At 42.7% G+C, this 26751-nt stretch overlaps 1 protein-coding gene and 1 pseudogene across 1 annotated transcript; both read left to right on the forward strand.

Annotated features, from left to right (window-relative positions):
- The first annotated feature begins 143 nt into the window (after window positions 1-143).
- Window positions 144-951, forward strand: LOC132652829 (large ribosomal subunit protein eL43-like; annotated as a pseudogene).
- Window positions 952-9680: 8729 nt separating this feature from the next.
- Window positions 9681-25696, forward strand: Sult6b1 (sulfotransferase family 6B member 1). The gene is made up of 7 exons (XM_021661517.2): window positions 9681-9879; window positions 11190-11302; window positions 15868-15957; window positions 18534-18660; window positions 20955-21049; window positions 22424-22580; window positions 25421-25696. Exons 1-7 carry the CDS (start codon window positions 9681-9683, stop codon window positions 25549-25551), a joined length of 912 nt encoding a protein of 303 aa, XP_021517192.1. The 3' UTR covers window positions 25552-25696.
- Window positions 25697-26751: the final 1055 nt, after the last annotated feature.

A 26751-nucleotide genomic window follows, 5' to 3' on the forward strand; every position in this document is an offset into this window, starting at 1 on the left:
TTACTGGCAAGATTATCCTGCCCGCGGCCACACCCAAGCGAAAGAAAGAATTCATACTTGAACCCAGAATACGGTCTTCAAATCCTGCACATGGATCTTGTATCAGAGGAAGAGCAACAACCCATCACCTGGAACTAGCCAAAAAACGTGGGACCCCAAATCAAGATATACGTCCTTTTAGCCAGATCCCTAGACAATTCCTTTGCACGTTAAGGTTGAGACTAGCTACCCCGAGGTACTGACCCAACGGAAGGAGAGAGTAGAGAAAAGGGAATGGGACCGCCTATGAGGGACCACGAGCATGGCAAAGCCTGAAATGCCAAAATACATCTGCTTTCATTAAAATGTGGTCTGGCCTCAGAGATCCGCCTGCCTCTGCCTCCAGGACAGCCAGGGCAATCCTGTTTCAAAAAACAAGATAGATTAGATACATTAGATAGATAGATAGATAGATAGATAGATAGATAGATAGATAGATAGATAGATAAAATGTGGTCTGATGCCTGGCTGTCCAACCTAGGAAGCTATGAATGCTGCCCAACAAAATCTTCCGTGTAAAACATGACGAAAATTTTTGCACAATGAGAATTTTTGTGATTTTTTTAAAAATTTAACTGCTGTTCTTCGAGCTTGGGCTTCGGTTCCAGCGACATGGCTAAACGCACCAAGAAGGTCATGATCGCCAGGAAAGAAGAGACCGCTATGGTGCGGAAGATGGTGAAGAAGATTGAGTCAGCTGGCACACCACGAGCCTGTTAGCATCTGACACTGTGGTTCCTGCCTGAAAACAGTGCTGGTGAGGCCTGGACCTACACCCCTTCTGCTGTCACAATTATGGCTGCCATCAGAAGACTCAAGAAACTGCAAGACCAATGGAAGAGCTCCACCTGTAACAAGAGGGTTATTTACTTAATTAATTACTGGGTTCTGGAGCATAAAGTTTGTAGATGAACATGTCATGTCACAGTGACACACAAAATAAACATATGTGTGTTCTCGATATTTGTACACGAGTGTGGCTTCAGTTTTACCGAATGCTCAGTTTCCAGTGGGCCGTCTTCCAAACACAGAAAGTTGATCTGGCGTCATCTTGTATTACCTGTACTCGTGGTTAAGAGGAGAGTGAAATGCAATTTTCAATATTGTTTTAATCTATTTTTTTAATTTATTTAACTTTATTCTATGTGCATTAGTGTAAAGGTGTCAGATCCTTTGGAATGGGCATTACAGACAGTTGTGAACTGCCATGTGGGTGCTGGGAATTGAACCCAGGTCTTTTGGAAGAGCAGACAGTGCTCTTAACCACTGAGCCATCTTTCCAGCCCCCTTAATCTATTATTTTATGTGATAAACAAGGTGTGTGAACAAGAACTCTATGGATGAGAGGAAGGAAAGATTGTAGGAGGCAGAGGGGGCGGAGGACCCCAGGAGAACACAGCCCACTGAAGCAACAAAGCAGGACTCACACAGCCTGGAAGAGACTGAAGCAGCAAACAGGGGTGCTGCCGGGGGCCTCTGTGCATATGTTGTGGCTGTTAGCTTGGTGTTTTTGTGGGACTCCTAACTGTGGGAGCAAGTATGTCCTTGACTCTTCTGCCTGCTCTTGAGACTCTTTCCCTCCTGTTGGGTCACCCTGTCCAGCCTCAGAGAGGGGCATTTTTGCCTTGTCTTGTTGTATTTAGTTTTGTCCTGTTTGGTTGTCTCTTGGAGGGAGGCCTGTTCTAAGAAGATGGAGAGGGACCTGTGAGGGAAGAGAGAGGGAAACTGTGGTCGGTATGCATTGCATGAGAGAAGAATCTATTTTCAATTTTTAAAAAAGTGAATATAGTTGCTTAACTGCTGTTAGCGATTATAGTGGTGGTGACTGATCGATTGCTTGTGCTAGAGAGGGGTTCTGTGGTTAAGAGTGCTTCTAGGGGGCTGGAGAGATGGCTCAGAGGTTAAGAGCACTGCTTGCTCTTCCAGAGGTCCTGAGTTCAATTCCCAGCAACCACATGGTGGCTCACAACCATCCATAATGTGATCTGGTGCCCTCTTCTGGCATTCAGGTATACATGCAGGCAGAACATGGTATACATAATAAAATAAATAAAAATCTTAAAAAAAAAAAAAAAAAAAGAGTGCTTCTAGCCCTTCAGGAGGACCCCAGTACAGTCTTCAGCACACATATGAGGCTGCTCACAGCCCTGCAACTCTAGTTCCAGGAGATTCGTAGCCCGTCTTCTGGCCACCACAAGCACCTGCACTCACATACACACACATGCACACACACACGTAATAAATAAAATGCAGATAATTTTTATTTATGTGGTCTCGTGTGTGTGTGTGTGTATGTGTGTGTGTGTATGTACAACTGCCAGCCAGTGCCCCTGGAGGCCAAAACATGGGTGCTGAACTTGTGTCCTCTGGAAGAGTGGCAATCACTCTTAACCATTGAGCCATCTCTCCAACTCCCATTATTTTAAGATCCAACATAGCTTCTACAATATCTGCAGCCAGCACAAATCATGCCTGTACCAGAACACAAGACACAATATAGTTAGCTGCTGTGGACAATCTGAAGCAGCCCCATATCCTACACCAGAGATTAAAACAAAACCATATTCACATAACATAACTGGGTTTTCAAAGAAACTAAAATTCTCACTACAGGGGTGCTTTTAACAAATGCAATGTCACTCAAAAGTCTTTTATTTAGTGTCCTTAAAAGGTACAACTAAATCAAGAAACTTATATGAAGTAGTAAAACATATGCTAAGCCCATTTTCTTTGTCTGCTGTCAACATATCTGTTATAATAGATGCCCCATTAATGGTAGTTTGCAAATGCAACCTGAACTCACATTTAATGAGGTGTCTCTACACAGCATATCAAGAAAATTTGTGCACAAAAGCATTATAAATACATGTTATACAAATCATCAAAACCATGGGTCTCATAAGGGATGGAGTGCTAAATCGTAATGATGTAACCCTGGGAATTCTTTTAAAGCATTGACACTCACTAGAGCAACACTTTTCAGAAATAGTAAGACTAAAAGGAAGCTAAATGAGAGAAAGATTTTATTATTTGAGACATGTTATCGAGTTGTTTATGGTCTCAAAACAGGATTTACGGCAGAACTTGATAACGAAAGCCACCATACAGAATTAACACTCCTAGTGAATGTTGCCCGTCATTTATATTGTCTTTAAGGTGAAACTCAGCTTATTAATATAATGTTTCAAACCATAGCAAGGTTTCAAATAGAAGTAAAATTATGGCAGTCTCAAGTTAAGGCAAACAATTTTGTGCACTTTGACTCACTGCTCAAACACGTTTTTGTGAACAGCAATAATATGCAGCTTGTTTATTTCACACAAGAACGTGAGGGGTTGGGGAGGAGACTAAGCACCTGGGATCAATTCCCACAGCCACAAAGTAGTGAAGACAAACAGAACACGCAGTGCAAGCGCTTGTACACCATCACAACATTCAAACATACAAAACAAAAAAACAAACAAACAAACAAAAAAGAATTTGAAACAGATGTCAAGATTTCCAGAAAAATAATATTTTGGTAAGTCTCCAACTCTGTTTTCAGTCACTAGAGATCTGGTGCCTGTCAGTTACAGACAGATTCGAGAGAGCTGCAGCCGGCCACCCAGCCTGAAGGGGAGAAATTGATCGTGTTTCTTTCTTAGACCTTTACAGGCCTTGTCGTCCCAGAAACACGTTTCTCTCCCTTCATAGTCGCAGCGTTCTCTTGTTGTCACTGGTTATCACACCTACAATTGTGAGCGACTGTTTTCAAGAACGAAGCAACTAAGATTAGAATTGTAGATGCTCAGTACTTTGAGAACTGTAATCACCTCATTCAACCATATATCGCTGCAGTAGGATCTCAAATGTAGTGCCAAATAGCCCTATCTGGCCACTCTGTGTTGCCATTTTTATAATAATAATAAATGACATTTTATTACATCACAAATGGGACCTACTGAACAATTCTGAGACTCTGAAGACATGCATAATTAAGATCAACATTTGAGGACTTTTTTTTTTTTTTTTTGCTTATCTGTGGTGACATGGTGACAGATATCGTAAAAATTACACACAGAATTTCTCTTAGCTCACTAGGTTTCACTAGTGTTTGCCTATTTGTGTGGCCCATAACAATTCTTCTTTATCCCATGTGAACCAGAGAAGCCAAGAGGTTGGACACTCCTGCTCTAAGGCATGGGCCAGCTCTTAGTGAACTCTGCAAATGCAAGAGTTGTCAAGAGTCCCAAGCTAAGGTGTTATGCCCAATTCACGAACCCCAAAAGACCAGGAATAGACCCCGCTGTAAATACATGAGGTTTTTTTTAGTTGTATACACTTTCAAACACAGAATGCAAACTTCCTATGGAAACAAGAGAGGAATGTGGGCCCGAGGTCTAGGGGTACAGAGTTTTTAAAGAAAACAAAAAACGTAAGCAGGGACTTACATGCTTTGGCATTACATGATTGGGTAAGGGAAACTGACTTTTGAAATGATTGGTCCACTTTAGGCACCAACAAACAGTTCTGGCCTGATCATAAGGGCTGGTTTCCTAGCAACTGTATAATTAGTGGGCAGGAAAGAATGCAGTAAGGCTAGTTCTTCCCCTCAGGGCATTAAGGTTAATTCTTCCCTGAAAGTGGCTGCACCTGTCTCCACCCAGCTAGCCTCAGTTCAGGCCTCTGCTCCAAACTCCAAAACAATACCCACCAATTTTTAAGTTCTGGGTCTCTCAAAGGTTCAATCATAGGCCATGTTAGAAAATAGTTCATCCCTTATAAAAGAAAGAAAAACAAACCCAAAAATCCTTTATTCTAAAGAAGCCCCACTCCTAGAGAAGATAAGAGTAGAGCCTTACTTAAATGCGTTAAAAGATAGCCACAAGGCCAGCCTTCTCACATGAGCCTCTTCTCCACTCAATCCCTGCTTTACTTATTTACCCTTATTTTAATCACCATATTATTTTATTATTTCTCTTATTTGGGGAATGTAAGTCTATAGTCTAGACAAGAAGAAAATATTGACAGCAACAATGGGAACTTGAAATATGCCATCAGTGTATCCATGTCCCAGAACCTCAGTCAGGGCACAGGAGACAGTCTAGTGGGGTCTGTGGTAAGACATTGATAAGATACAAGAAGCTGAATGAGACGGTAGTATATCAGTGAACATGAAATACACACACACACACACACACACACACCTGTCCCTTGACAATGACAAAATGTCATATAAAATATGTTAGTCTGCAATTCCATATGCTGTTTCCCTTCATAACGAATGCCTGGAAATTCAAAGTTGAGCATGTAAAATTTCCAAATTAACCCAAGCCTGGAGAAACCAAGAATTAATTAGCTTATTTACACATTGACTTTCTGTGCCCCTCCCCCCTCTACACATTCAAATTCTTCTATAACTACATGTATTGATGTCAGTAGGATCTGGACCATTGTCTTCTTAAATGTTTTATTCACCAAGAAACAAGCAAACAAGACCGTGTTTAAATCAGTCTTAAATTCTAGCCCAGGGGAAACAAAGACTGTTTGTAATGTAACTGCTAATCTCACTGAGCAGATGGGCAGGGCATCCAGCCAGTTCCTCTTTTCTTTCTCAAGAGATGGATTCTTAATTACACCTTCCCAACCACAGTGAAAAACTATCCCATTATTAAGTAATATAATGACTTCAAGTGGTAATCATGTGTGAAAAATGTGAAAATACTGATACTCATAATTCTGATTTTACCTTTTCACAAACTTCTAAAATTAATACTCAGAAATATAACCAAATCCAGCTCCCCATTTCCAGCCAGGTATCCTCTGTGATCAGTTCTTTGCCCTTTTTAAAGAAGAGATTAAAAATGGTTCTCTAGAACTGGAGCGATGGTTCAGAGGTTAAGAACACTGGCTGTTCTTTCAAAGGTCCTGAGTTCAATTCCCAGGAACCACATGGTGGCTCATAACCATCTGTAGTGAGCTCTGGTGCCCTCTTCTGGTGTGCAGGTTCACATGCAGGTAGAATGCTGTATAAATAATAAATAAATCTTTAAAAAATGGTTCTCTCACATGTACATAAAACATTCATTCACATTCACTCTCTTGGATGATTATGGAGCCTAAACCCATGGCCTTGTGCATGCTAAGCAAATGTTCTACCATTGAGCTACATCTCCAGCCATGTTCCCAGTAAGCTATATTCTGTTTCGGTTTCTAAGACTTGTTAGCATTTCTAAAAAGTAAAATACATAATAAAAATCAATGTAAACATTTAATGTCATGTTTGTTCCAAATATGTTGGAAGATTTTGTCCCAAAACCCAGGAAATTGATTCCCCATATTGTTATGCCCAGATCTTTGGGGGCCTTAAGGAGCGGGACCTCGAATGCAAGAGCAAAGAGCTTTATTCAGGCTTAATCTTGGTCTCTCCAGTGTTACCAGCGCAGTGGTTCAGGGAGGAGAGCCTGGAGCAGCTGCAAGGCAGGGTTTTTATTTGGGGTTTGAGCAAGAGCTGGAATTCCCAGCTTAGCAGTTACACCATTGGATGATATTCAGCCAGGGCGAGCTTCTTACAAGGTGATTGGCCAACTAACATAACTAACATTGAGTGAGCTATCTATAGACCCCAGGGAATGTTAGGTTGGTGGGCTGCCCAGCACAGATGCCCCACCCTGAAATAAGATACCTTCCCTTTCGTGTGGTTGCCTCCAGGCTATTCCTTGGGTAGGGAATTTTATGGTTTTCTTATTCCTGGAATTGGTGACCTCTGGCCTAGTTCCTGGGACGGATGACTTTTGGGGGAGGGGGTCAGGCCTGGTCCTTTCATTATAATCATAGAAATCTCTGTGTTTATAGGGTAAGATATTTAGTAATATCATTGAGCAGTTCCAGAGTCCTTGGAGTCTGGGGAGCTTACTGTCTTTGAGGAGTTCCAATAGACAAGGTCCGTTCACTCACTCTAAAAGACAGGTGAAAGAATTAGTGATGGTGTAGAAAAGGATAACATTTTTTTTCCAGGTACTGGGAAGAGTTTCCATTTAAATAGAAGCAAGAGCAAAAAACATTCATAATTAAGCCTCCTCAGTCAATGACAACAATTGATCACTGGTAAGCACTCTTCCCCCACCCGACCCCACCCCATGAAATGAGCCAATTCAAGCCAGGGTAGACTTCATAAATTCAGATTTATTGGGGGCAGCTCTGGGTGGGTTCACCTGTCCCAGGAAAGTTGCTGTGCAGGGGAAGACAGAAAAGGGAGGGGGAAGGAGAGAGAGAGAGAGAAAGTGGCAAGAGAGGAGGGAGGGAAAGCAGAGACAGAGAGAGAGAGAATGCAGAAAGAGAGAGAGGGGAAGCAAAAGGAAGCCAACATGTTCGGATTATATAGGGAAGCCCAACCCCTGTGCTAGAAAGTTCAGTGGGGGTCGGGTGGGGATGGTTGCTAGCTGTGCCCTAAAATGGTAGGGACTAAGGGATGCTACTGAAATAAAGGCAGCCCTGGGGGACACTGGATAGTCATCCAATACAGACACAATGCTCAACACAGCACAAACCATAGGAAAGACAAAAGCCCATGATTTCAGCTGACATCACGCCCTACTCATGAAACTAGCAAGAGCATCCTTTTGAAGACTCAGAAGTTAAGAAGTACTCCAACTTTTTTTTTTCATTCCATCCAAACCCTCTGCTTCAGCTTTCTTTTTGCTACAATTTTAGGAGTTTTTTTTTTTTTTTTTTTTTACTTTATATTTAGTTTTTGTTTAATAGTTATTGTACACTTCTTGTCCTTTTTTCCCTCTTATTTTTTTAAACTATTATATTGGTTTTTTGTTATTGTTGTTGTTATTTTGTTTTTTGGTTAGGTTTTTGGTTGTTTTTTATTTATTTTTTTTTTTTTGTGTGTGTGCATCTGTTTGTGTGTTTGTTCATCTGTGTGTGTCCATGTGTATATGTCAGAAGTCAGAGGCATGAGGAGCTTGCGAGCTGTCCAGTTTTTTTTTTTTAATCAACCTTAGGTATATCTTGATAAAGAATGGGCACTCACCTAGAACACCACATAAAAACAGATGCCACATTTTTTGCACGGCCCCTCCAGCCATTTGGGCAGCTCAGATAAGAGCTGCACCCAGGCCAGCACTTGCAGCCCAGCTACCACCAGCAGCCGCACCCTCTGTAGTCAGCTCACCTGACATTGTTTTCAGGCAGTCCAGGCCGGAGGGGCCAGATGCCAACCACTGCAGCTACTGTGCCTGTGGGCTCTGCTGCCAGACACACGTGGAGTCCCCTTACCATTGGGGCCTTCAATGTGGGTAGTGATGATGAGCACTCGAGGTCTGACATCATCTACTGGGAGACTCTCGGGGGAGGGGGAGGTGGCATCGGAACAGCTGTCCTTGCTTTTCTGAGATGGGTTTTTTGGATTGCACCTCAGGACCAGGGTGACATTAAGCCAGGAACAGATTCAGTGAAGGGCTGAAGCAATGCCAGCACTTGCAAATAGATGGATCTTGCAAATAGATCCATCCAAGCCAGAAGTTCAAACAGAAGAAAAAATAAATAAAACTGCTCTGATGACCCCTTTGGCCTCAACACATAGTTGGTAGTGAAGGTGTAAAACCTAGGTTAAGCCCCTCGATGACGGCAGTGACGGCAGTTGACTGCTCCAGACAGGCTGTGAGAGAGTGTGTTCTGACTACCCAGGAGACACTGAGACAGAGTCGGAGGCAGGCAAGTGTTTGCCTGGATTCCTTAAAACACTTGTGCAACAATTTTCCTTTATGAGTTAATTAGAACGAAGTGAGGTTTTTTGTTTTGTTTTGTTTTGTTTTTGTTTTTTTTTCTGTAAAAAGATCATACAAACCATGAGGAAGGGACTACAAAAGAACTGGAAATTTCTTATCTTAAGGAGATGATGCACACAGCAGGCACACATCTTAGTCTCAGCTTCCACGAGCCCCAAGGCCACACCGTGCTGTGATAGAGGCAGTATTTGCAGGCCCACCCACCAACCCAAGAGAAAGAGTGGTGCCGGGGAGATTCCTGAAGAGGATCACCATCAATTCTAGAGTGCTTGGCCTCCAGGGAGCTGAGCTCAGAGGGTGGGAGACTGCCCTGCACTGAGCTCTTTCACAAAGTAGCTTCCTTCTATGAGCCACAGCCGTACTGCTAAGTGGGTAAGACCAAGAGTTACAGATCTTTCCAGTTATAACAAAAATGAACCAAATATCCAGGAAGAGCCCTAAATTGGGGCTTTCACCACTTAATTAATTTACCCGGTGACTTTAACTGTCACACTCACTGGGATGTGTTTGGAAATGTGCCAATCAAAAGGAAACCAGAAGTCTTACTCTGAGACTTTCTCATAGGATAACTGAATGTCTAGTTTTATTAAATATCTATTTGTTAGATATTTAGTGACTGTTAATCTTCTCTGAGGAGATTTGGTTCCTCTTTTCATTGGGTGGGATGCCTAGCTCATAATATAATAAGCCTCTAAGATAACAGTCCCTGAGCCCAAGCCGCTCTGCACCTGCAGGGAGGACATTCGAGTGGGATGAAGGCGTGGATGAGAACTGGATGACTGTTTCCATGTGACTGGGAAAGACTATTAGATACAGTCCCTGCACCTGGCTGACACCGAGTGGGTTCACTAGCAGGGAGCCGGCATGGCTGATCAGTCCAAGTTTATTGAGTACATTGATGACGCTTTAGAAAAATCAAAAGAAACAGCGCTTTCCCAGTTACTCTTCACCTATGAGGGGGTTCCTTACCCAGTTACCATGTGCACTTCAGAAACTTTCCGAGCTCTGGATGCCTTTGAAGCCAGAAGTGATGACATCCTGCTAGCGTCCTACCCGAAATGCGGTAAGAGGACCTTTTCCTGTGAGTGGATTTTGCAGGTAGGAAGGGGAAGGTTCAAGGCGAAGGTGGGAAGAAGGAGCCTCATCTCTACATGCAACTCTCTGAAGATCAGCAAGGAGGGACCAAGACCGAAAAGCATTTAAGTTACAAAGTCGACAACTGAAACAGCTTAAAAAAAAAAATAAAAACATTCTGGAAGAAGAGGTTGGGGTACAGAGGTCATGGCAGATGATGAATGGTGGAAGGAATGGCAGGGCTGGAAGAGCAAAATGTGAATATTCTTAAAAAGCATGTCATTTCTGTAGCTTACGTAATGATTTCCAGGTGGTGGATTTTTTTTTTTTCCGGGATCTAACATCAAGTCAGTTTTATAAATCCAACACCAGTAGAGAATAAAGATTAAGAATCGAACTTACCCTCTTTCACATCATCTACTGTTGTTGTTGTTTTTTTCCTTGGGTGTTTGTTTGTTTGTTTTTGTTTGTTTTGAGACAGGGTTTCTCTGTGCAGCCTTGGCTGTCCTGGACTAGCTTTGTAGAACAGGCTGGGCACGAACTCACAGAGATCCGCCTGCCTCTGCCTCCCAGAGTGCTGGGATCACAGCCTGCTCCACGGTGCCCAGCTCTTTGTTTTAATTGAGGTTCAGGGTGGCCGAGAACTTATCTTCTGCTTTGGCTCTAGCTCACTCCGTATGAGCTCCTCCATCCTCTGGTAGCATCCACTTTTGATTCTTTCTGCTGTCACTTATTAGAGCCTATTTCATTGATCACTTTTCCTTCTGTTATTCAACACTGGGCTTCTATAACATCAAGATTATATACACTCCTGTAGTTTAATTCAGGGTGAAATTTGACGTTTCTCTAGCATAATTTTCTTCTTCAAGAAACATACTCTATGTTCAGCATGGAATCACGTCAGGGAGACATCTGAGGCTGACATGGTAGCAAACATCTGTAATATCAATACTCAGGAGACTGAGGCAGGAGATTCATGAGTTAGAAACCAACATGGTACATTGCAAGACTCTGCCTCAAAAAGAAAGGAAGAGTGGGAGGGAGGGGAAGAGAAGAGGACACAATTTGAATTTTAAAATACATTAAATTTCATGTTAAGATTAAAAAAAATGCTCTTTTCTCCAGAATTATTTATTTCTACAGCCCAGGTCTTTCACCCTCTAAGGAAGTGAGTGTACACCATGGAAGAGTTGAAAATTTAAATTTTCCTCATCTAAATGCTAAGGTGATATGTCTTTGTTATTAAGACTCCTTAATGAGTTTCTGTTTTCTGTTTTGTTTTGTTTTGTTTTCTTACAGGTTCGAACTGGATTCTCCACATTGTCAGTGAATTAATATTTGCCATTTCTAAGAAGAAATGCACGTGTCCAGAATTTCCTGTTCTTGAATGTGGTGATGCAGAAAAATATCAGGTTAGTACAGCAAATGATAACAGGGAGATTTCTTCCATTACAGAGCCTTCACTTTGGAGTTCAGAAAGTATTAATGTAGCACAGGCAATGATCACTGACGACTAGTTACTGCTTGCTTACCATATCCTCAGTCCTTTTCTGGTATTATCTCATTTTCTTACAAAATAACCTTAGCACCGTTTCACAAAAGAAGAAACTGCCGGCTTGGCCCAAGATCAAGGAGCTAATAAATGGCAGAGCCAAATTTCGAATCCCGGCTTTCTGACTCCAAAAGAATTTAATGTATAGCTATCCTTACTAGTAATGGTATTGGTTGTTTTTTTTTTGTTTTTGTTTTTTTTTTTTTTAACATGAGGGTCAAATAATCTGAAATAAACTAAAGATAAAAGATACAGGCATGTGTAGGATGCTAGGTAGACTCCCCAATTTTCACTAATAAGGCATTTTAAATGTCCTTACCTTATTTATGTCTGCTCTGTATTTGAGCAATGATGAATGGCCAAGCAGTAGTGTCAGATAGACAGTGTCAGATGGGTATTCAAAGTGCCAGCAGAGCTCTCTGCCTGTTATTATCACTCATTTCCCCACCAGAACTGGCATGGATGCCAGTGTTCAGGAGCTCTGCTTACTGCCCAGGAGTACCTGTGGTACCTTGTGCTTGACACAGCAAGAAGATGGACCATCCTCACCTGACCTCTAGATAGGAAGGAAGGGTGTCTGGACCCAGGGGAGCCACCAAGTAAAAAGTCAGTAAACCTTCCGAAAGTATTCACCACCAAGCCTCCCTAGAGCAGACAGAAGAACCCCTGGGGATGGAGGCTTTCAGGAACAGCTTCTGGGAAGTGACCATACTCCACACAATTGGCAAATAACAAACTTCAAAGTTCCAAAGGTAGAAAGGAGCCCATTTCCATGGGTTGGGGAAAGTAGCAGGAAAATGCAGTTTGAATGACAGCTGTTGGAGGACTTGAGGCTGAGTGGGAGGCCCAAGGCATCTTGGGAATCAAGAATGAGCTCAGCACCCGCATTGAGGCCCAGGTTCCCACACTTGGGAGGGTGGTTCATGCTCTGATGGAGGCTCAGACAGAACAGGCTCAGGCTTCAAGGACAGAAGAATGGAACTTAAAGAAGCTTTTGCTAAGGGAAGAAACAGGACACCCAGAGAAAAGCCAACCAGCTGCATGTAACCTTGCTCCTAATGAGGACATTTCGCCTTTAGAGGTGATGCTGCTAGCATGTCCCCAGCCATTTAAGCTATATTTTGAAAACTTTTTATATCATGGGCCATGATCTTTTTTTTTTTTACTTTGTTTGCCAATGTTATTACCTACCTTCATCACAAATGGTCTTGTTTTATATTTGAAATAGGATTTGGACTGTTGCCTTGTACATTTCACATTACACATGGGATTGCTTCTCCAGGAAAGTATATTTTCATTTTAAACAAATTACCTCAAATAAAAGTATAGAGCAGAAACCCATTTATAGTCGGGGTGAGAACTGTGATACTGGCCAAAGCTTTTATTCTTTGTCAAGATTTTTTTTTTAAAAGCAGGGTCTCTCTCATGTAGCCTGAGCTGGCCTCAAAATTTGAAAGTAGCTAAGGCTGAGCTTAAGCTACTGCCCTCCCCCTATCTCCTGCCTCTACCTCCCAAGCGCTGGGCTTACAGGCTTGTTCCACTATGCCCAGTTGCCTGCTGGACAAGATTTTTGACATGTAAGGACTTGACTCTGAACTAGGTAACTTTGGGACTTCTCTTCCTCTTCTGGAAGATGGGGTGTGAGATTTAACATATTTTAAATTTAATGACTGTGTCTAAGAGATCCGTGAGACAAAATGCTTCTACCCTGAAAGCCACTTGCCCGAAGACAGACACTTCCCGACATACTGAGGCTATCTACTCTTTATGTAAGATAATAAGCCACATACTTTCACTTCCCTGGACAGGTTCCTTTGACCCAACTGCACAGGGGTGTTTGGCCACACGTAGGCAAGAGGCACATAGACAGGAAATACGTCAGGATGTATGCCCAATTGCCCCAGATAGGCTTGCCTTTTCAAGCCTCTGCAAAATGTGACTTGCTGCCGTTTTCTGGAAACCCTGGAATGGACCTGGCCAGAGCCCACCAAATTCGGCTCAACGCTGTGGTAGTGGTCTTATTCTCACCCTGTGGGGTTAACACAGCATCTTTGCTTCTTCAGCTACACTAGTATGAGTATAAAGCCAAGTGTTTCTCTGGCTCTTCCTACGCACTTCCCTTTTTGATCTTAGTGCCAACTGTGAATGGGAAGTTGCACTTTCTGTTAGAGAAGATTCTAGCTGTAGTGAAACGATCCAAATGACTTGCCGCCAAGGCATTCTTGGAGAATCTAACCACTTTAAAATATTCACTGCAGTGAAACTGGAGAAATGGTTCAGAACATGGTTTAACTCTACACAGCCTTTTGACTTTTCATATACAAAGTGTATCAGAAGTGTTTGCTTTTTTAGAGGCAAATTTATGTTTCAAGTATAATTTAGTCATGTCTACTTTCTAAAATACAGTGTATTTTAAACGGAAATCAGTGAGAAGGTAAGTTTAAATTAATAGTGATTCAACTTACAGAAAACTTCCTGTAAGACACAGACAGGCCTGGATGAAAAAGTCTTACCTACAGTCAGTTTTAATATTGCTTACACTTTGGCTACATTACTCATTTGTTTACCTGGTTCTGAGACAATTACTTTCATTTTCCTCTTAGCTGTGCCTCTAACCCTTCTAGTAACGTCGCTCTGCTTGGGTCACTGTGTGACTTGGGCCAGGTAGTGGAGGAGGAACAGTATGCTATCACTTAATCTGAAAATGACCACTTACTCGCTGTCGTACAAAGCATCTGAAACCTCAGAGCCTCACTGTAATCTCTAAACTGGAGGTTCTAATGCCTGCCTGAAAAGACTGTTGTGAATGAATGTAGCTAAATTATTGCAAACACCAGGAAAGACAGTAAACAGTGTAACTCAGCCATTATCACCACGGCTCACCACTTGGACACTTTGTCAATTGTTTTTGTTTTTTTTTTTTTATCTCTTAAAGTCTTAATTTTTGTTCTCTTGGATGAGTCGAAGTCTCCGTAAGTTTTTACAGAATAGACTACAAATTGCTAAATATTATTTTCTCACTAGAGTTGTAACACCTCTTACGGAGCTTTGAGTGATACTTCCATGTGTGGAGCTGACCAGACTGAAATCTTGCCCTCTTAATAGGGCTAATAAAGGGCTGGCTTTAAGCTAAAAACCCTTTGCCACTTAAGAGCATTTGTTCATTTGTTCTTCAGACAGGACCTCCTGTGACCTGGAATTCACTATTTGCCCTGGACGCTTGTGCATTCGTGTCCCTCCTGCCTCACCCTTCCTAGAGCTGACTAGAGGCACACCCACCCACCACACCCACATGTGCCCATAAAACCTTGTTCTTTTCAGTTATCAGGTGGAAACAGATAACAGAAAAATACTCAATTATTCTATATTCCTCAAATGAACAAACGTTTCACAAGTCATTTCTCAGATATTTAGGTAATTCAGGCCTTCAGATTCTGATGGGCTATTTGATTGTACGGTACACTTTTAATCCTGGCACTTGGGAGGCAGAGGCAGGTAGATCTCTGAGTTTGAGACCAACCTGGTCTACAGAGTGAGTTCCAAGACAGTCAGAGCTACACAGGGAAACCCTGTCTCAAAAAGCCATAAAAAGAAAAAATATATATCCACATATTTTATATATATACATATATTACATATATATTATCTAGAGGCTGGGAAGCTGTGTCAGTGGCTAAGAGCACTTGCTGTACAAACCGAAGGATCTGAGTTCAGGTCTCAGTGCCCACATAAGAGGCTGGGTGATCCTATAATTCCATTTCTGTAGGTGATGGAGACAGGAGAGTTATTGGGGCTTTCCAGCTGTCAACCCAGAGACTGTCTCAGAGAAATACTGTGTGACCAGTGATACAGCCGGTCACCCAGTGTCTTCCTCTGGCCTCCGAGAGAGCACACACAAACACACACCCATATAAACATCCATATCCCACATTCACATGTAGACATGTGCTTGCATGGGACTGCGCGTGCGCGCGCACGCACACACGCACACACACACACACACGCACACACACACACACACACACGCAGGAAAGCTTAAACATCGACCTGGCTGTTAGAAGCGAATTTTTAGGAACTGTGGGAGACTTGACCATTTCTATTAAAGGCCTAGAGAGTGACTGAACACATCCATTCCCACACAGCCACACACGCTCTCAGACTGACTTTCTCGCACACTGTCTCACATACAGCTCTTACAAACACAAACACACACACACACACACACGCACACACGCACACTCTCAAACACACTCCCTCATACACACACACTTACAAACACGCCCACACTCTCATATATACTCTCTGACACATACATTTTCTCACACATACTCTTATGCACATGCTCTTAATTCGGTTACGAACACATACTCACATGCACACTCTTACACACACATACACATTCACCTTATAGTCCATGTTTTGCAGAGAATGAAACTGTTTCCATCACCAAGGATTTTGACAACTCACCTCCATTATGACAAACTACCTCAGTCTGTCTTCAAGAACAAAGCCAAGGTGAGTGAATTTGAAACATACACAAAATTACTTTTATTTTGTATCTGTATGAGTATTTTGCCTGTGTGTGTGTGTGTGTGTGTGTGTGATGTGTGTGCTGAATCTGAAACTCTTAGGTATACATACAGGCTATCCTTTTACTTCTCTGGGATTTCGTTTGAGTATTTTGTTTTGACCTTGCTTTTGGGCAGTGTCAGATATCAAACCCAGAGCCTCATGCTAAGCAAGGACTCTACCACTGAGCTACACATTCAGCCCCATAGTGACTGGCTTTTGATGTGATGAGTTTGCTGCAATCATGCAATTTGAATATGTGAAGTGCAGAACACAGTATTTCTTTTTGTCGCTTCTTTCTTCAGATGTGCTGTTTGCTATGACTGCGTTCAAGTCAAACCCATCCCAGCTTGTAGAGAAAACATACATAGGATGAAGCGTACACTTTTATTACCATTGTTTCTACAACTGATGTGTTTCAGAATCTCACTGCTTCAAACAAATAGAGTCTCATACAATAAACAATTTTTTTTTCTGGTGACATCTGCACCTGTCTTGTTTCTAACTTTCACATATAATAGCGATCTTTATGTCAGCAGACAAAGTATCGTTGCCTTGACTATGTTTACCATTTGCTTAAACATCTACCAGCAGGAGTGGCAAGGCATGCCACAGCCCCAGCACTCTGGAGGCGGGAGGCTGTAAGTCATACTTTGCTCTTGTCCATCCATTTTCCCTACTCCTCCCACCCACTCTCCTAGCCCCAGTCTTGTGGGTCCTCTCCTGCCTATCATACATATTCCTTCTTTCCTCTTTCTTCCCTCGAGATCTCTTGTTCCTTTTCACGGCCCCCCTTCTACGTACATGATCTACTCTCTCTCTCTCTCCCTCTCTCTCAATTGTAGATTCTGAATATCTGTGAGAAAGCATGTGCTAGTTATGAGTCTAGCTATTTTGCTTAACGTAATGTTTTCCAGTTGCACCTATTTTTCTGCAAATGTCAGTGATTTCGGTTTTCTTTACAAACTGAATGAAATTTCGCTGTGTACCTGAACCACATTTCCTATATCTATCCATCTGTTGATGGTCAGCCAGGCTGGCTTCATTTCTTTGCTACTGCGGATAGGTTGATAATGCTCACCCACCTCTGTGGTGTTTGTCGGCAGTGAGCAGAGATGCCGCTCCATCCTGACACCCTCAGCAGCCCGAGGCTTTCCCCTTAACTTGTAGGGGCCCCCTAACCGGGATTTGTGACTTCGATACAGTAAAGTATTTTAGGATTGGTCGGTAGGAAGCAAAGTTGGAGATGTTACAGAAGGTATTTTAGTATGGCCTTTAACCCTAGCATGCAGGAGCCAGGGGTGCCGTGGACACAGCAAGTTCCAGGCCAGGAAACAAGTGAATCTCTGTCTTAAACAACCACAACAAGATCGTTTAGTACAGAGAAAAACCCTTGAGAAGAGAAGAAAAAGCATATTCAAGAGTATGAGTGTAGGATTCTCAAAGAGCCACAGAGAGAAAAATGGTCCCAAGCCGGGTACTGCCTCAAAGGCGAGTCCCGTGTCTTAGAATTAGACGTATTTACCATTTTAGTGGATACCTAAAAAGCTACATCTTAAAAGATGCTAAGAAACCACTTCTTTTTCTCTCCCCTTCTGACTGGAAAGATCACAAGGTGGTTCTGACGATGCCTCGCATAGAACTAGACTTCCATGAGGCAAAACCAGGAGCTTTACCTTCCCCGCCGCTCTGTGGTTAGTTAAGACCCTTCTCCCTCCCCAGTTTAAAAACCTCCAGGGGTGTTTCCATGACTCAGTCAGCGCTCTTGGCGTCTGAGGACCCACGTTGCTACTGTTTTCAGCTTGTAGCCAGAAAACCGATCCTCCAAAAAGCTCAGGAAACCGTCCAAAACCAGTTGTGCAACAGCGTCCGCAGTGACTTGACCAGAGGACCGGTGTTGCCCCCTGCTGGTTTCAGCTTCCGCTTTCCTCAAACGTATTTAGTAAGAAGCTCCCCAGGGGAGAAGTCTGACGCTTCAGAAAGTCACCTGACCTCTCCCCGCTGTGCCTCGTCTGGCTTCTGCCGCGTAGGCTCAGGATGTTCAGCCTCACGCTCAGCTGCGCCTTGCGTTTGAAACAGGAAGCATCTGAAGTCCTGCATGCACACCCACTCTCCCACAATCCCTTGGTCCTCTTGGGATTCGGTTTGCTCTTGGCAAAGCCCATTTGACGCTTTTCATCCAAAGGCCACACGGCCTCTACACCTGCTGTAAGATTGACTAGTTAGCATTTTTTTTTTCTTTATTTGGGGTTTTACCTTTCAAATCACCCTCCAAGATTCTGCCAGTGAAATTGCTCTGTCCTAGCTTTTAGCCTCTTCTACATCTGCCTTTTGATGGTCTAACTCGTTATTAGCAAAGCCCCCCACCCCCCGCAGTGCCACTCTTCCCGGTCCCCCAGCTGAGATTTATCAGGGTCCCTCTTGCTCTCTGTATGGACACAATTATGACATTTTCCACCCCTTTTCTTTTCTAAAGTGCAAAATAGAAAGCTACATAAATTAACTCCGTTTTTGCTCTCTAGATATTGGTGGTATTTCGAAACCCCAAGGACACAGCAGTGTCTTTTTTCCATTTCCATAACGATGTCCCCGATATCCCGAGCTATGCCTCTTGGGATGAATTCTTCCGACAATTTATAAAGGGACAAGGTATGACTGCTAATAAAAAAATTTCTCCCTCAGCAGGCGAACACATGCATTTGAAAACGTAAAGACATAAGATTTAGAAAGATCCTGGAGCCAAAAGGTTGTGTTTAAATGAGGTTCAATGCATCAAGCTACGACAGAGCATCTTTGGTTTCGAAGAGGCTCCAGAGCAGTGGTTCTCAACCTCCCTAATGCTGCCATCCCTCATATTGTGGTGACCCCAACCATAACACCGTTTTATTTGCTACTTCACAACTGCAGTTTTGCTACCGTTGTGAATTACAGTGTAAATATCTGACATTTCCAAGGGTCTTAGGCGACCCCTGTGAAAGGGTCGTCTGAATGGGTCACAGCCCACCGGTTGAGAACCGCTTCTCCTGAGAGCCCTAGTTTGTTGACCACGAATACTGAGTGCTCGCAGAACAGATTCAGAACAAAGATGCTTTAAAGATAATTTCATGTATGTCTATAACGAAATTTAGCCTTCTCTCTCCCCATAACCTTTTCTTGTCCCCACCCTCCTTTTCCCATTGAAACCTTCCTTCTTCCAGACAGTTCCCCTTCCTATTTTCTGTCCTTTTGTGCACATGTGACTCGCTGAGGTTAAATAGGGTTTTTCTGTTGCTGTGATAAAACAGCTTGGCCAGGACGGCTTTTGGAAGAAAAGGTTTATTTCAGCTTAAGAGTTCCAGAAGGATAAGAGTTCATGATGGCAAACAGAGGCATGCTGGCTGGGGCTGGAAGCCGAGCACTCCCATCTCAAACGTCAAACACAAGTGGAGAGAGGGAACTGGAAGTGGCAGTGTGGCTTTGACATTTCAGTGCCCACCCCCCAGTGACACACTGCCTCAGCGAGGCCACACCCCCTAAATCTACCCAAACATCTGAGCCTATGGAGGACGTTTCATTCAAACCCACACACTTACTTATGTGAGCGTGCATGTGAAGTTGTGAGCTGGAGCACGGGTGGGTACACCACAGAGGAAAGTGACACTCACCAGGAAAAAAAAAAGATGGGCACCATGTTTTGCCACACACACACACACACGCATAGTTGAGAATATCCATCCAGCATGTCACACGGCTGCTCTCTTGTGTGGAGAGAAAGAATCACATATATTTGTGGTTCCCTTAGCAAACAATATTTCATTATGCAGTACGGCATTTATAAGGACAGTCTTTATGCTACACATTGGATCACTAGACTTATTCACAACTCAGTACTCCAGAATCACGTGGAACATAGACCCATGAGTTACCCTTTTCCTCCCTAACCCTGAAAGAGAACATCCTGCTTCCTGTATTTTTCAACCTTCAAAATGGTAGATGCAATCAGTGTTTTGTTTTCTGCCTTATTTTGATGCCTCCCGGGTTCATTGATGCCATAGAAGTCAGCATCTCTATTTTAATATTCCACGTTGTATCTATATATCACGATTTGTAAAGGCCACTTTAAAAGGTGTTTGGTAGAGCAAATGCCTTAGCATTCCATATATGTGGGCACTGCATTCAGTACTGGCTGCCAGGAAAAGCGAGGAAGACTCATTAGGAGATGCTTACGAAGCATGACTAAACATGCTTCTGCTGTCTAGAAACTTCATGGAGACTTTGTGTGGAGTCAGGGCGAATCCACAACCCACCCGCTCCGTACATATGTCACACAAGGGAACGTTCAGCGATGATGTTTGTTACCTGTGGGGCACTCTAAAGAATCTTCCCCACTGCCTGCACCCGTTCTTTCTGCCTCAGTAGCTGATTGGCAATAAGATGTGGCAGTACTAACTTGGACAGGACTCCTTCCTTGCAAAGTTCTTAAATTCAGCTTCTAGAGGCAGAAGACATGTGTGGATGTGACGTGATTGGCCGTCTGGAGCTACTGCCGCGGTGACTCCCCCACAATGGTGGGTCGTAATCTTGAATTGTAAACTGAAAGAAACTTTTTTTTTTTTAACTCTTAAATTGCTTTGGTCAGAGCATTTTATCACAGCAACAGAAAAAAAAAATCCCCTCAGGCACAGCACTGTTTCTGAATTATCTTGTTCCCTCATTCCGATGACTGTCTTACAGCTATGACCAGGTAGATCATTTTCACCACTTGCTCAGTTGTGTCGTTGGTGGGAAATGTCTGGAGAGTAAGATGTGGATGGAAATGGACTGTGAGACAGTGTGTTCCGCCTCTTACTGACAGAGCTGTGGTGAGCATCATCTCTCTGGAGCGTAGACCATATGCATCGGATCTGTTTTCCTCAGTTATGCACAGTCACTAACATTTTTTTTCTTCTGTGTTTTTTTTTTAGTCTCTTGGGGAAGCTATTTTGATTTTGCAATGAATTGGAACAAATATATTGATGAGGAAAATGTTAAGTTCGTATTATACGAAGACCTAAAAGAGGTGAGATTATGGTCATTGATAGTCCCAGAGCAGCATTTATTAGAGACTACAACACAGAGCACACGCTTAGAATGTCTGATTGTACAAACATAGTGTACTCATTTAAACAAAATATGCTACATACATAGTGCAAAACTAGAAGAAACCCACTATGCATAAAGGCTTGGTTTGTTTGCTTAGCAAATAAGAAAACACTTGCAGCTGAATAATAACTTCTTTTTCCCTTTGCAATGGCGCATCCACGTTGGCAGTGGGAGAAACAGTGGGCAGACCTCTGTTTAATCAAACATGCACATGGCTGTGAACTGATTTTCCAAGTTGGTGCTTTTTCTTTAAAAGATTGTTTATTCACTTAACAAACACAGAGTGAGAGCTGGCTCTGCACAGCTTCAGGCCCAAGTTATACATCAATGAAGAACTCAAACAAGGGTCACTGCCTTGGAAAAGCTTCTATCCTAGAATAAAGGTGGGAAGGCCAAATGATAAATAATAAACACAAAGGAGATTGAAATGTATGTAGCATGTGAGAAAAAATAAACAACACAGCTACTGAAGGAAAACCAGATGAGTAGAAGGTAGAAGATCGGAACACTGGATCAATCCAAGTGCATAATAACGTGCTTGAGGAATTGCCATGAGCAAGTTATGATTGGTGGCTGGAGAGATGGCTCAGAGGGTAAGAGCACTGGCTACTCTTCCAGAGGACCTGAGTTCAATTCCCAGCAACCACATGGTGGCTCACAACCATCTATGAGACCTGGTGCCCTCTTCTGTCGTGCAGGTGTACACACAGACAGAACATTGTATACATACTAAAGAAATAAATCTTAAAAAAAAAAAAAAAAGAAGTTGTGAATGACCAAAGAACTGAGAGTAAGGCGGAGGGTGTGAACCAAATAAGTAGTTGTGGGAGAGCATTCCAAGCTGAGAAGACCAGCTGCCCGAGGTAGCAGTGTACTGGGGTGGTTAGCATGCACCAAGGAAGCAGGCTTGCCTGGCCAGCAGGGGAGAAGCAGAGTTAGTGAGAGGGTTGTGTGAAGAATGGTGAGGAATAGCAGGGCAGGCCCCCTAAAGAGACCGTGGCTCTCACGGAGGGGAACCACAGAAAGGCCTTTGAGCAGAGGTGTGGGAATGATGGTCCCCGCTGGTGTGTGAGAAGGGATTGGAGCAAGAAGAGTGCAGGGAGACCTACTTCCTCATCCATGCCAGAGAAGGTTACTCAGCCCAGAAAAGGGTAAAAGGATCAGGAGTTCAAAGTCAGCTTGTGTTACAGAACTCACTTTCTCAAAAGTTAACAAATGAAAACTTAAGAAAATCTTTGCCTCGGCAAATCCCACTGAAAGATATTTATCTTTCAAATATTTATGCTTTCAGAATCTGGTTGTTGGAATAAAACAGATCTCTGAATTCCTTGGCTTCTCTTTAACTGATGAACAAATACAAGCTGTCTCAGTCCAGAGCACCTTCCAAGCAATGCGAGAAAATTCTCAGGAGACTCATGGTGCTATTGGCCCCTTCCTGTTCCGCAAAGGTAAAGCTGCTTTCTTTTCTGGGGTGTTGTGTCAGCTTGGGAGTGACTTTGCACTTCATGTGAAGCGAAACAAAGCTTTGGTGTTTTTTGTTTTTGTTTTTTTTCCTCCTTTGATAAGAACTCAGGACCTGAGGAGCCCAGAGCTGAACCTGGCAGCCATCCAGTGTCCTTTATTGCACTAAATACACAGGGATGGCAAAATAGCAGCTGGAGCTCCAACAGTCAGGTTCCAGGAGGAAAAAAGAGACAGAAGAGTTAAGGAATCCTCCACGTTAGCCAACCACCCCCTTCCAGGGCCTTCCACCAGACCCCGCCCAGCGACTGCCTGCATTCATTCATTTCCCTCCCTAGAGCAGTACCTGGAAATGGAGTTCTCCTTTTCAAGCTAAGTGCATTGTAACTCACAATCAGAATTTTGTTAATATAAAAGAAGAAAACTGTCCTTGACAGATGATTTACTTAATTTCATTAAAGTATTCTAAGTTCTTATGCAGTTTTATAATTCTATAGGTTAGGACTTTCCGCTTTCATTTTATTGAATATTTAATGAAAATATAACAATATTTAGATTTTTAAATTGCATTTGTTGTGTGTGTGTATCATTTCCCATGAAATGCATGAGGAGGTTAGAGGGGACAATTTACGGAAGTCGGTTTCCTCCTTCCACCATATGGGAGCTAGGGCTAGAATTAAGGTTGTTAAGCCTTGGGGCAAACGCCTGTATCCACTCAGCCATCTCATCAGCCCTCTTAAGACTAACAGGCAGCACTCAGAACAGCAAGGATGACCACGGCTAACATGGGAACTGATTATACACTGACTAGAATGCCGTGTTGGGACTAAATTTCATAACAATGTAGGAGAAAAGCTGAAATCCCAGGATCATGCTTTCCCATCGTCCTATTTCAGGATTTGAGCGGAATCTACTTCCTTCGCTTATATTTCCAACTGACCCATTTGAGATAGGTGGTATGAGCGGAAGATTGAGTCAGAACTTGGCTGCAGCTGGGTTCCCATATAACCTTGATCCTTATGCCTGATTTTGTTAGCCTTAGGAAGGGGGAAATAGAACCTTTCGCTACATTGTTCAGCAAGTGTCATTCAGAATAGAAAAACCACTACAGTCAATGAAGTAAATCTGATGTTCCTTGTAGAAAGTCCAGAGAGCAGGAAAAGATGGGAGGGCATGAAATTAAAACACAGGTCATTCACAAACGTTATCAAAAGTTTAGATGTCTCCACCTGAGCCAGCTTTTACTTTTTGGCACGTTTCCTCCCAGCCTTTTTCTGTTGGGTATAGTTGATAACATATTTGGACAGTTCTGTGTCTTGTTTCATTTCCTTAACGAATCATAACTATTTTCTCATGTCCTTCAGCTCACTTCATCAGCACACATTTTAATCATGCAAAACAGAGTTTGAGTTCTCAACTAAAAACACCCAAAGGTTTCCTAGAAAGAAATAACTTACTTTTTACACGCATGTATTTATCTTCTGTGTGTATGCACACCTGTCTCTCTGTGTGTGTTGGGATGGGCTCACATGTGCATGCTCTGGTGTGCATGTGAAGGTTAGAGAGCCACTTTTATTGCATGGGTTGCAGTTATCAAACTCAGATCTCCAGGCTTAATGTGGTGCATTTACCTGCTGAGCCATCTCACCAACCAAAGAAATAATATTATACATTAGAAGAAAATGTTCTTAAACTTTTCTTGAGACAGAGTTTCACCGTGTAGCTCAGGCTGACCTGGAACTCGCTATGTGGACCAGGATGACTTAGAAGCATGATCTTTCTGCCTAAGCCTTCTGAGTGCTGGGGTTATAGGTGCTACAGTGCCAACTGGCCGAGTATTAAACTTCTAAAACAGTTCAGTGTCAGATATCTTAACCAAACCTATGGTAAAATGTTAACTTTTAAAATGTGTTTGGGTGTTCGAATGGCTTCAGGGAGAGAAAAATGTCATTCCGAAATTATAAGATTTTATATCCCAGATGTTGGGGGAAAAGTGGGTAGACGGCTGGGATGGAGTCTTCTTCCCTCGGGTGTGTAGGGAAAGCATGCCATCTGCCACACCATTGACGGAGAAGTCCAGGACCAGTGTTGCTCTTACAGGGAAATTGTGTGTGTGTTTAAGACTATTAGCTAGTGTTTTATTTCTGTGAAGAGACACCAGGACCAGGACAACTCTTCTCTTTTCTTTCTTTCTCTCTCTCTTTCTCTCTCTCTCTCTCTTTCTGAGACCAGGTCTTTCTGTGTAGCTTTGGCTAGCCCAGAACTCGCTCTGTAGACCAGCCTGGTCCTGAACTCACAGAGATCCTCCTGCCTTTGCCTCTCGAGTGATGGGATCAAAGGTGTGCATCACTACCACCCAGCTCATGGCAACTCTTATAAAATAAAACAGTTAATTGGAGCTTGCTTACAGTTTTAGAGGTTTAGTCTATTCTCAGCATAACAGGAAGCAGGGCAACACACAGGCAGACATGATATCTGAGAGTTCTACATCCAGATCCAAAGGCAGCAGGAAGAAAGAGCCACTGGGGTCTGGCTTAGGCTTCTGAAACCTCAAAGTCCATCCCCAGTGACACCCTTCCTCCAACAAGGTCACACCCACTTTAACAAGGCCACACCTTCTAATCCCATCAAACAGTGCCACTCTCTAAGCGTTCAAATATATGACCCTATGGAGGCTATTCTTATTCAAACCACCACAACTATGCTGTTGTTGTTAACTTTTCACAGTAAAACACTGCATTAAAAAAGGTAAAGTTGGGTAGAATAGAGATAAAATTGAGAAATATTGTAACATATATCTGAGTCTTTTGTGCTTTCTGTGTTGTAGGTGAAGTTGGTGATTGGAAAAATTTGTTCAATGAAACTCAGAACCAAGAAATGGATGAAAGATTCAAAGAGTGCTTAGCAGGCACTGCCCTCGGAGCCAAGCTGAAGTATGAATCATATTGCCTGGCTTGATTCTGGCCAAGTTGGCTGGCCTACATATTTTCTTTTCACTAATAATAACTGGATTTATGTAATTAGATAATTATCCAATCAAGTAGTCACATAACAACAATAAAAGTAACACGTAATTCCGAATAGTGAAGCTCTAGTAGCGATGGTAACAGCTGAAATTTTTGAGCTCAAATTAAAGTTTTTCCTTTTTATGACGAATCGAGGACCTTGTTGACAATGTGTTACTCTAGGGTTGAATACAGACAAGGTAAGCTTCCAAATGCTGTACATTTTCTGAAGCTTTTCTCATTAGGAAACTCCTCATTTTGGATCCAAGTATTTGTAGTGGCTATTTCAGACTTCCTGGTGGGTGAAATTCAAGTCTGACTCTGCATAGATAGATTAACAAACTGCATTTTGATTCAAGATAAATGCAACTTTATCTATTCCTGGTATGCCACACCTACCGGCCTCTAGAGGTGCTCCCTCAAGAGACTTTACAGTTCTACTTAATACAATCTTGAAGTTAAAGCTAACCTGTATGTTTTGTACCATACAGGTCTTACTGCCGCAGGTTATAAACAGTCAAGTAGAAATAACAATCGATCACAGAGACTATCCCAGAAAGACTACCCTATCTGGCACTTCCCAATCATCGTAGCACTTGGGAGGCCGAGGCACAAGACTCACAAGTATGAAGTCAGCCTCATTCTATAAAGTTCTGGACCAGTTAGAGCTTCAGTCAGACCTTGATCAAACCATCAAGCAAAGCAACAGAAAAAAAGACTGCTGGGCTACAGGGAGCCAGAGACTTCCTGGATTTCAGCCAGGCGTGGGGAGAGTTTATATGACCCCCAGAGTAGGACCTGGGCTAGAGCCCTCAAAATGGGCAGATCTCAGTAGTGGAGCCCAGCTGACCCTAATAAACTATCCTAGATCTCCCTTAACAAAGATCCACGCAAATCTGAGAGGCAACCAACCTAGGTTTCTTAAGGTTTCTCAACACGTGGGTCACGACCCTTTGGCAAACTTCTGTCTCCAAAAATATTTACATTACTGTTCACAACAATAGCAAAAATACAGTTACGAAGTAGCAATAAAAATAATTTTATGGTTGGGGTCACCACAACCTGAGAAACTGTATTAAAGAGACAACAGAGTTAGGACATTGTATAAGGGATCAAAATGAAGGAAAGTAATGTACTCTTTGTCCATTGAATA

Source organism: Meriones unguiculatus, chromosome 1 (genome assembly GCF_030254825.1).
Source record: "Meriones unguiculatus strain TT.TT164.6M chromosome 1, Bangor_MerUng_6.1, whole genome shotgun sequence".
NCBI lineage: Eukaryota > Metazoa > Chordata > Mammalia > Rodentia > Muridae > Meriones > Meriones unguiculatus.